The sequence below is a fragment of the Ptychodera flava genome (genome assembly GCF_041260155.1).
Source record: "Ptychodera flava strain L36383 chromosome 23 unlocalized genomic scaffold, AS_Pfla_20210202 Scaffold_23__1_contigs__length_28996876_pilon, whole genome shotgun sequence".
In the NCBI taxonomy this organism is placed as follows: Eukaryota; Metazoa; Hemichordata; class Enteropneusta; family Ptychoderidae; genus Ptychodera; species Ptychodera flava.
Window position 1 is genome coordinate 17,114,351 of NW_027248277.1, and position 11,715 is coordinate 17,126,065.

Genomic DNA, 11,715 nt, shown 5'->3' on the forward strand with positions numbered 1-11,715 from the left:
AGTTACAGACTGGAAGATTTGTCATACAAGGTGTTCCTACAAGGGTATAGTGCCCTCATACAGTTCTTCCAGTCTACCCTGCTGGACAAGAACCAGACAGGCTCAACTTATCGTCTGTTGAGTCAAACAGTCATTCAAGTAACGGTGCCAGTGAAGAATCCACAAAGTCCAAAATTTCAATTATTTTATCGCAAACATGTTTAGAAAAGATCAAAAAAATAGAAAAAATTCATGTACTTTATGAATTTAAAAAACATGTTGTTCCTTTTAAATATCAATGATGCAGTACAAGATGGCCAGAACTTATACAGTGGTGGAACGTGAGTTCTTGTCATATATTAAATCACTGATTTAAACTTTATCCATCTAATACCCCATATGCATCGGCTGCAAATTTCCACCCATGCAATTCGAAAGTCTCACTGTTTTTCAACATCATTTCCTATCCTCTCATAGACTTATCATGAGCCTTTAATATGCACATTTTTGTCTTAAAAAAATTTAGATATCAAACTATTTCATCAGACATGTGTACAATATAAAGAAGATAATCAAGTGTGTTCAGTCAAAAGATTCCCCTTTCAGATTCAGATTCGGATTATAATTCTAAAATTGCAAGATTCAGGTTGATCGATATCTACTCTGAAACAAATAAATATTTGCTGTAAAAAAGTTTAATATTGTTATGCGCATTTAATATTGATATAGATCAAGTTAACGATGCGACTCAGGTTCAAAGGTCAATTTTAGCAATTTTTTTTTTATTTCAAATTTCGAACCACTGACACGTGGTCTTTCTTTTGGGGAAAGGTGTTGGGTCACATCGTACCGGGAAATTCCTGAAATATTACTAAAATGGAAAACTATCAGCTACACCGCGTGCCATTATTTCCCTTTTGTCTTAACGGTCGCGGATTACCGACCACGATATCTTTGATAAACACGCAGAGATTATGTATAGGCTTTGCGGTATAGTGCGCATGCGCTAGCTTCAACGTTAGGCTCAGCGTTTTGAACTCCGCATGTATCGGTACGGCAAACACGTCGAGCAGACCAAAGCCGGCGCTCGCGCTCCGTACCGTCGAAAAAGCAAGCGAGGTCCACAAAAGCGGACCTGAAAAAGACGGCAACGTGCGCAAAGGTCGATTTAAATGTAAAACAGTCCGACTTTGGCTCATACTCCCTGCAATAACGATCAAGAATGCAGTGAAGAGTCAGATTTGGCCGAGGACGCAGACGATAACGGAGACAACTATGAAAGTATTTGACACGCTGCTTTTCGAACATATTAGGCTATGCTGATTGCATACCCGAGTCCAAAAATTAGCCTGAGCGAGATGAAACTTCTGTTAGTTGCGATAATTTTATCACTCTTGCTGTACATGCTGGTGTTAGTATCGTGTTCTTTTATATTTTTAAACTCGAGTTTTCTATCGTGCAGTCTTTTCGTGTCTGCTGAGAAACCTTGCACAACACCGTACCCGACAACAAGTGACATTTATGTCAAGGAGTTTCCAAGCCAGTGCAGGAGTTCATACACACATAATGTAGATTCACAAGAGCAAGTTCACCGATCTGCTAATTTTTCGAAACGAAATGGAAATATTTTTTTATTTCATGCCTTTTCTTTCTTTAAAGGGCCATTATTTGTAACTTTTGACCATTTTTTACCTCGGAAAATTCCATGTTGGAGGCTCATATTTGTTGCAAAATGTTGTTTTACGAAGAAACAAACATGATTAGTGATGTTATAGCCACATAAAACTGCTAATTTTTGTTCAAACGTGTTGCCCTTCCGAGCTCGTTTGTTGACGTCTGGTATGCTCAGCGTGCTGAGGAGAACGCAGATATGGTGACGCCATGATCACGCCAGATGTACAAGTTCACGTTTATTGCAGGATCAAAACAACATTGCGTCGTGGATTGCCAGACATCTGGCTACGCAACGTGCTCGGACAATGGACTACGACGTAAGTGCCGGGCATAAGTAATGAATATTTATTTTGAAATTGCTGTAAATGGCTCTCGCAGGTGCAGAAAATGCCTACGTTGCAATCCGCGTGTCAACAGAGTTTGTATTTCTGTCCGGACAAAAATTGAAATTTTCGTCGTAAAATCACATGTTATTTAGTTGTAGGGCACGTAATGTTTCCGAATAATATGCGATTCTCTGTTATTTGACAGGCTATTCAACATGAGCCAGTGATCATTTCAATCAAAACTAACGGAAAAATCGCAAGAAGATACAGCTAATGGAACTTTAAATATAACCCAAAATTAAATTACGTCAAACGTGAATTGCGAGGGTTCACAAATGATTATTGTGTGCGACGGTGTTGTCTAAACTTATCAATTACCCGCAGACTCCACAGCTGCTAGCTGGACCTCAACACTGAACGTAAAACAAACCCAGCTCAACTTCTAGAAGTGCTGAAACTAGCAATTTTTGCTATATGAGGTCAGTCATCAAAAGTTTGACTAAAAGTAAAAATCTCCGAAATAATAATGTGTGCGCTGGTATTGCGCAAGTCGAGTGACTCCACTAGCTGTGTAGACTAGTCGATACTCTGTCTCTCGGAACACGCTGTCGATGACAGCCTGCACTGTTCTACGCTACGGCGTGATTATTATTAGTTTGATAAAATCGGTACAAGAACACATATAAATAAAGTTTGAAAAATAACACGAGTCAATCTCTCCCGTCGTAACGAAGGGCGACAAGTTGCAGTGCGGTGCAAAAGCTAAGAAAATACGACAGACATTTTATGTTGTCAAGAGTTACATGTGTTCGTCTCATCTTGAGGTAGGAAAACTAGCAAGTGACGTCCCGTTCGCACAGTGTCGGCGCTAACATGAACTTGACAATCATTTTTCACAGAGAACATGCATAAATTGCCGATCGCGAGACAGGAAGTAGACAACTTGAGTCAAGAACAAGTGAATGCCCGACGCGATCGCGCGACGACAGCACACAGGTCTCGATCTGATAGACTTTTTTACACAAGTTTCGACGTCTTCGTCTTGACTGTGAGCACCGGTAACCAGATTGTAACCGTTGAGTTAACAGTATACAGTTAATATGCTAGTTAAACGTTCCAAAAATGGATTTAAATCGCTAAGTACCCCTCTGTGTTTGTTTTGTAAATACCACCCACTGCTGGCACTAAGCATTTGCCAGTTTAGTGTATAATTTCTTTCTATTTTCACACGATCTGCAATCCTAAACATATTCAAAATTCCCAAAACTGACTCTAAATATTTCAACTTAATGCTGGTATAAGAAAATTCGCAGAAAATAGTGCGCGAGTCGGACTTCTTGGTCACAATGTGTGACGCATAGGTCGTTTACACAAATCGTCGATTTTCTCAGTTCCGTTTTTGGCAGTGCGTACATTATTCAAATAAGTATAAGTCGGCGGCGCCTGGACAGACTAGCCTGATTTTTCACCTGTGGACAGTGAATGAATATATCTGAAAGAACGTGTCTCAGATTTCCGATAAAGGGCCTGGAAGTGAAGATATCCTGACAAACGTGAACAAAGGCCGATAATTTATGCAAAAAACGTCAAGTTGACACTTTGAAGGTGCATTGTGCAAAAACAAAAGCGAATTTCAAAAATCCGGGACACGGTTTTTTGCCCAGTATACCCAGCCGTCGATTGCCGTAAACAGATCACCAAGGCCGATTGGAGATTTGTACTTACACTTTTTTGAGTAAAAAAACTAAAAAACACGTGTTTTTGAGTAAAACAGCCGTATGCGCACTGTTTTTGAAAAACTAACAAATTTTCTGAACTCTTCGGTGACCGAGCAGATAAAAAAAGTACCACATGTCGGGTGTGTGACCACGTCTTCTTTGTGAAAATGAGGATTGAAAATAAGTGACAATGAAACTGAGTCGCTACCTTAATTGTCATAGACATATTTCCAATTCAGAAACAGATTCTTGTGTGGCAATGGATTTTATCATTGACTACCTGCCCTGAAATAGATACATATTCATATTCATGAACAAATTATCACTGATTTTTTCACTCTATGGAACAGGTTAATATTCAAAGACATTCTCCTTGATAGGTTTTTACTATGAATGATATCAATAAATGTAGCGAGATTTTTATTGATAAATTCCCCCTCTGAAACACTGACATTCTCAGAGGCAATCTCCAAAACAGATTCATGTTCTGGGATAGATGTGCTTACCGGTATTCATACAGTCCTATTCTGAAACAGATTCATATTTGGAATGAAATTGTTATTTCTTTGTTGCGTCCTTCTATCTGAAACAGAATCATAATTCGAAATGAGATTCACAATCTTAATAGTTGTCGTATGAACAGATTCTTTTATCTGAAGCATCCGTTCGAATGTCGCAATTCTTTTCAGAGACTGTATCAATTCAAATGTGGCATTTCTTTTCAAGGCCGGTATTAATTTGAATGTCACAATTTCTTTACAGAGCCCGTCTGCGCGAAGTCAGTCATCGACTTATGATGTACCACAACGCCAAAACTGTCCATGACAGAGAAGTCTTAGCCACGTCACATGACTCCTTGAGTAGCAGGTCATCCCTGAGTTCACCTACGTCACTTTCGCCGGTGGTATCGCCACGCACTTCTGTCAGCAGTTTGCAGAGTCCGACAGGGACGCTGCCACGCTACGCCAGCTACAACTCGCTGTTTACGCCCAAGAGTGACACGTCCAATCACCGGCGCCATTCTGATGGACACAAACTGGAGAGTTACTTCACAGAGCCTGTCAAAATAACAAAACATTCGCAATTCAGGAAAGATGCAATTCCGGAGCAACGCAAGAATGATCCCGGAAAACAAGACATTATTCCAAATCCTGTCGGAAGTTCTGGATTTTCCATGGATAATCAGTCCACTGCCAAGACACATAAGGATCTAGATGTTGATATTCCGTGCATTGAAGTTCAGGAAAATACTCAGGAAAGGGCAAATGTTCAAAACTATTCCATGGAAGCAAACACAGGCATTCAGAATATCCCATCACGACAACAAGACCAGGAAAGGAACTCACCAGCTCTGTCATCTGCGGATAATGACTCCGTGTTTGAGGAATATGACATTGATGGCATTTTCCCAGGGAATCACCCAGATAGACTGGCTGATGAAGCAGCCGACTATGTTTTCCTTAGGGCTGAAAAATCAGCCAATCAGAGAGAATTGATTGAACATGTGACACCAGCGAACCAATCACAAGGCAGATTACCAAATCATAGCCAGTCACAGTCTCCTGTTAACAAGAAGGATATTTTTGATTCAAGGAAGACTTCATCTCCAACTCTCAGCTCAAGTTCTTTGGAATCATTTGATTCTGGAAGTAGAAAGTCTGGACAGCGAGGTTCCACAGGAAGCAGCCATTCGGAAGGTCTGTACGATAGCGTTGGTAGCGATGGAAAGCCTATTCCGGAAAGCATTCCCCAGTGGATCCTGATGAGCAATAAACGAGGACGACCGGAACCAATCATTGAGAAAATTGGTAGCAGTACAGAGAACTTGAAGATGATATTTGCAAAGCACATTCCAGCTCCCCAGCTGGACATGATCAGACGAATGGACGAATGTATGCGTAAAGTGCAACCAACAAAAACGGCCGCTGTTGCCACTGCTGCCCCAACCATCATTGACGCAAGTAAAGGTGTTAGTGTATGGATGGGGAAGGACATGGTTAATTTGCCGGAAAACTTAGCTGCCAGTGTGGATGAGAATTCCGTGGAAAATAATGAGAAGAGCAAAGTCAAGTTGAAGAGGAAAAGCAACAAGGATTGGCGGATTAAGTTTGCCGGATTAAAGGGAAATGGAGCACGGAATAGCAGTGATGAAAACTCAGTTAAGGAAATGTTAGCACCAATTTATGAAATGCCAGCACAAGGCAAAGCTCCTGAAAAACAGAGTGTTGAGGATTTATCCGGAAAGTCTTTGGTGCAGAGCCACATGTCTCCAAAACAAGTTACAGGGGAAATATCCGGGAATCCCAAACAAGGAAAAGTTGATGTGGAATATGAAAAGAGGACAAAGCACGGGAAGACAGAACGTGAAGTGCAATTGCAGAAATCCCCTCCGAAGATTCCAGACAAAGATCAGAACGCTGGAAATAATATTTCCGCAGGAGGGAAAGAAGTTGTCAAAAATCTGAGGAAAGGTAATGCCGGAAATGTGCAAAACGTGGAAGTTAAAGCATCTGGAAGCAATGCTGTTCCAGGAATCAAAATTGAAAGCAGGACTCCATCAGTTTCCAAGCCAATCTCCACTCCCTCTGGAATAAGGATAATCAGGAAGGAAAGTGAGGAGAGGAATTCCACGGAATCAAAATATGGAAACAGCACGGATAAGAGGCAGCCTGACAGCAATGGTAATACTGAACATAACAGGACAGAACTCCAAAGTATCGTTAACGGGAGTGCATTGCCAATAGCAACGATAAATGGTGGAGACAAGTTACCCTTTGACCTAGTGAGTAATTTATGTAATTTTCACAGCTTTGGCCTTCAATATATTTCTTAACGTATATAATTTCATCATACCTTTGTCAAAACTTTTTATTGAATATTTTCAACACCTATTCCATCGATATAGCGCTGTATACCTCCTTCCCAGCCGTATCACCTACATTCTGTGCTCAGAAAGTATCAAATAAAGTTATGCTGCATGTTTAACTCGGGCTTTTATTTTCAGTCTGTGTACTAAATGAGGCTTCAAATACATTATCTTGTCAATGGTGATCATATCAGTAATGACAAGGTTTATAGTGTACAACTGAATTTCAGCCAGAACTAGTTGACAATAACACAATATGTGCTTGCAAGGCTAACACTTTATCTCTTTAATTTAAAAACTTGAAAATTTAAAAGTTTTGAAATTTTGTTCCTGTTTTCAGAGTGACCTGCCACCAACGGACTTTGATGGGTTTTTCTCATCTTCAATGCCAAATGAAGAAGATGCAGGCAAAGCATGGTAGGTAATCATATCGAAGTCTGCTCAATTGAAGTTGACTCAACAGTGTTCCCACTGATACAAGAAGATTTTACTCATTCAGCAAATTATTTTGAAAGGCCAGCTTTGTCATAAGTATTGACCAGTCAAATCACAGAGCTGTGCTGGTCAGATTTAGCTCTTACAACTTTGCCTGTGAGAATTACACGCCAAGCACAGCCTGTAGGTTCCATGGCAATGCAATTCTATTATTAACACAATCAGTTTTTATTTAAACTCCATCGAATGTGGGAGGCCTGACTTCAATCTGTTTCCTAGTCCTGAATTTGTGTCTGAACAAAGAAGATACTAAAATTTAACAATCTAAAGAAATTACAATAGTTCCAAATTTACCCATTGTAGTTTGTGACAGCAGCTTTTGTAACTTTTGTTGCTGTAATATTTACTGTACTACAATATATCATTGGTATACCCATGGTGGGGGAGTGTTTTTCCATGAATAGCAGTATTTCTGTTTGGTTGTCCAAATTTAAGACTAGATTTCACAGTCAGATATTTTGCAATTCTGTTCACATGTAAGGGCAAAATGTAATGCATAGCATAAATTATGCTAATATTGAATTATCAAATAATTTTGATTGACAGGTACGAAAGCTCGGATGAGGATGACGGCTCAGAGCCAGTACCAAGACCAAGGAATGCACTGAGAAAATCTTCCCATTCCAAAAAATCTTCTTCGAATTCCAGAGAAAAAGGAAACAAACACATCTACTTCCTCTGAGATTCACACCTTTGTACACCAACAGTTTCCATGGTGCCTGCTGAAAAACATTCAGAAGTCAGTTGTCTATCTACACTGACTCTGCACGTCACATTTTACTAGCCATATCAAAGGAAAGAAGAAAATATATACCTGCGGATTTGAGTAGAATATGGAACCACTTCTATAAGTTCTGCCACCACTACAGAGCCAGGACAGGAATATTTACTTCAAACCGATATTCTATATACCTTTCAATCTTGTAGTACTGGTATTGGTCATAGCAGACAGTGAAGGACACTAAGTTTTCATTTCAAGGGCTGTCTCATTTCACATCAGGAGCAAGTCACTTTTCTCTCCTTTAATGAAAAAAGATTATAGAATTCTATAGATATTCTATAGGATATCTATAGAAGTTTATAGAGTTTTGGCACCATTTGCTATAGAATTCTATAGAAGTTTATAGAACATTTTCGTTTTGACCTTTCATTAACAGCACCTTTTCTGTATTTTACAACTACGGTATATTGCGGCATGGGCAGTCCGGCTGATTCAGAAACCAGTGTTACTTTTTTAGTCCCCGCGGACGAAGTCCGGCGGGGACTTATAGATTGGGTCCCGTCCGTGTGTCCGTCCGTCCGTCCGTCCGTCCGTCCGTCCGTCATCAACAGTTTCTCAGACACTGCTTAACTGATTTTGTTCAAACTTGGCACAAAGGCATAGCACTATGACCTACAGATGCACGTCGATTTATTTTGTGATACGATCCAATATGGGCGCGAGGCGGCCATTTTATTGCGATTTTTCATGTCTTTGGACCATAACTCAGACATCCTTGAGCACATTCTGCTCAAACTGGGCACAAAGGCATAACATTATGGCTTTCATATCCATGTCAAATTAATTCGCGATATGTTTCAATGCGGCCATTTTGTTGCGATTTTTCATGTCTTTGGACCATAACTCAGACATCCTTGAGCACATTCTGTTCAAACTTGGCACAAAGGCATAACACTATGGCTTTCATATCCATGTCAAATTATTTCGCGATATGTTTCAATATGGGCGCGTGGCGGCCATTTTGTTGCGATTTTTCATGTCTTTGGACCATAACTCAGACATCCTTGAACAGATTCTGTTCAAACTTGCCACAAAGGTATAACACTATGGCCTACATATGCATGTCAAATTATTTTGTGATACAATCCAATATGGCCACGAGGCGGCCATTTTGTTTGCGATTTTTCGTGTCTTTGAACCATAACTCAGACATCCTTGAACCGATTCTGTTCAAATTTGGCACAAAAGCAAAATATTATGCCCTTCATATGAACACCAATTTATTTCGTGATATGATCCAATATGGCCAACAGGCGGCCATTTTTTTGCGATTTTTTCATGTCTTTGAACCATAACTCAAACATCCTTGAACCGATTTGGTTCAAACTTGGCACAAAGGCAGAGCACTATGGCATACATATGCATGTATCAATTAAGCTTGGGATAGGATCCAATATGCTGCAGAACTGCCATTTTGTTGGAATTTTGCATGTCTTTGAATCATAATTCAAAGGTCATTACACCCATTTTGTCCAAACTTGGCACAAAGATTGCACATGTCAATTTACTTCGTGACATGTTCCAATATGGCTGCCAGATTGTCATTTTTTTCCAATATCGCTGTCAGATGGTCATTTTTGGATTTTTCATGTCTTTGAGGCTTAATCATATGCAAATATTCTTTACCCAATGTTGTTGAGACTTGGTACAAAGATAAAGTGCTATGGCATACATATGCATGTCTACTAATTTTGTGCTATGATCCATATGGTCAATAAACAGCCATTTGATTTAAATTTTGGTGTGATTTTTTTATGTCTTTGAAACATAAACATAGGTCACTGTCCCTCGATGGACTGATTTTGTTCAAACGTGATACAAAGATAAAGTACTATGGCTACATTCTTGTACACATTAAATTGTTTCATTATATGATCCGAAATGGCTGATTACAACAACATACCCGATCCCATACATTTCGAAAATTCCACCAAACTATGTGTATAGTATGTGCCAATCACGACACTGGAGGCAGTAAGGCATCGTTATGTGTGATGTAATCAAAAGTTCCTTGAGTGGTCATACCGGCAGAGATGAGTCATTTATTGAACGTTCCTCAGATTACTTTATTATGCAGTCACAGGCCTGATGCACCCGTTGCATCAATGTCATTCCACAGCTACCTTGACTACAGCTACCTAGACACCAAAGATTATAACAAAATGGACAAGCGGGGACTGTGTCATCAACGATGACTTGTTTTAGCTCAGCTCTTGTCAGTTTTTGAGTTTCTATGCTAAACAAAACTGATGTTGTAGTCTGTGAACAGTTTCCATCGTCGTAGGCTGATTTTTACTCAACTTTGGTATAATCATTTGTTCTGCAAAGCAAGCAGAACTGGTGTACAGCATGCAGCAACAACCATTACGTAATATGGTACTTCACAGTCGGATTTCATCACTACTGCCAAAAAGAAAACGAACTCTCCGATTACCAATTAATGCATACCGGTACATGTTGCCAAGACTGCCTTTTGCAAATGTTACCAGATGAAAAATACCAAACCTAGGGGGTCGTAATTATCTCTCAGGCTACCCAGAGGTATCACAAAGGTCACGAAAACCAACCCCACCGCAGTCCAATGTAATCCCATTTCAGCATTATATATCCTCAGTTTGATGAGCAAATTTTGTTATGTTGCATTCAAAGCATGCATTACATTTAAATGACAACCCTCTGATCTCAAGAAAACAATTTTTGTCGCTATGAAAGTAAAAACTAAAGCAAATGTGTGCTTACCAGGAAAATATGGTTCTGTGACAGATACCAATCTTTATTAATCCAATACACCCTACCCAACCGGTGAGGAGTAAATATCCAGGGGGTGACTGTCCTCATACCATGTCAGAGATTAGGAGAAGGCAATTGAGTTCTAGGACAGTTACCCCCTGGACACTTGCCCAAAAACCCTATGCTCAACCAGTAGGCATAAATTTCCAGGGGGTGACTGTCCCAATACCAAATGGTAGACTGGACAAGCTGATGAAGTTCTAGGTCAGACACCCCTGGACAATTACACTCACACTATCCCCAAACCAGACCAACTTGTGTGAAATATTTAGGCAGTAATGTCCAGGGGTAATTGTCCTGATACTAAAAATAGGAATGATAAAAAGTTATTGTTACATCCTATCCGTAATGATATGATTCGACATTTTTGTTCCGGGAAAAGCACCCACTCACCGGCAATAGTTTTCCATATCCGATAAAGAGGAGACATGTATAAATATATATTTTACAAAGTATTGTGATATTTTCCCAGACTCTAAAAAATACAAAAATTATTCAGACATGTGAAGGATGACCAGGGAGAAATTTTGCGTACGTTTAAATGTTTTGTTGTAATATATGTAAAACAACAAACAATATGTAAAAATCTATTTATTTAATATCCTTTCCCTGCAGATATTTGTGACAGCAAGCATTTTGATTATATTTGTCAACTGCCAAATTATTTTTGTGTATTATAACCCACTGACAATTGTGTTCGCAGTAAAACAAGGCTGCTTCTGATTGGTCCAGAGCAGAGCCAGCCTTTTGTTTGAAGTACTGCATAAACCAATCATGTCGGACTTTTTATGATCAGAAATATAAATTCAATTTTATACAAGTGAAATAATTTAAGTATACTTTGTGCAGTTTTTATGTAGCATTTAAAGGTCCAGTCAGTATTTAGAAAAATACAGCATCATATTATCGTAGGAATAGTTTTTTCAAGATTTTTATTAATGTTTCATCATGTATATTGTATGTTTTAACAGCTAGGCTGGACTAGCATCTCTCATATCATCATTTACCTTCTTATGGAAAGAAAGACAGAAAAATGCAGAGATTAAGATGCATCTTTGAAATAAATATAACTTTATTTCCTTGATA

General features: G+C 39.3%; 1 protein-coding gene across 1 annotated transcript in view; it reads left to right on the forward strand.

Annotated features, from left to right (window-relative positions):
- The window catches only part of LOC139123782 (uncharacterized), a 31,916-nt gene extending 20,201 nt beyond the window's left edge, over window positions 1–11,715 (forward strand). The window contains exons 12-14 of the mRNA XM_070689935.1: window positions 4,460–6,479; window positions 6,904–6,980; window positions 7,605–11,715. Coding sequence (XP_070546036.1) covers window positions 4,460–6,479; window positions 6,904–6,980; window positions 7,605–7,740 — 2,233 coding nt within the window. The 3' untranslated portion in view covers window positions 7,741–11,715. The remainder of the gene's footprint in view (window positions 1–4,459; window positions 6,480–6,903; window positions 6,981–7,604) is intronic.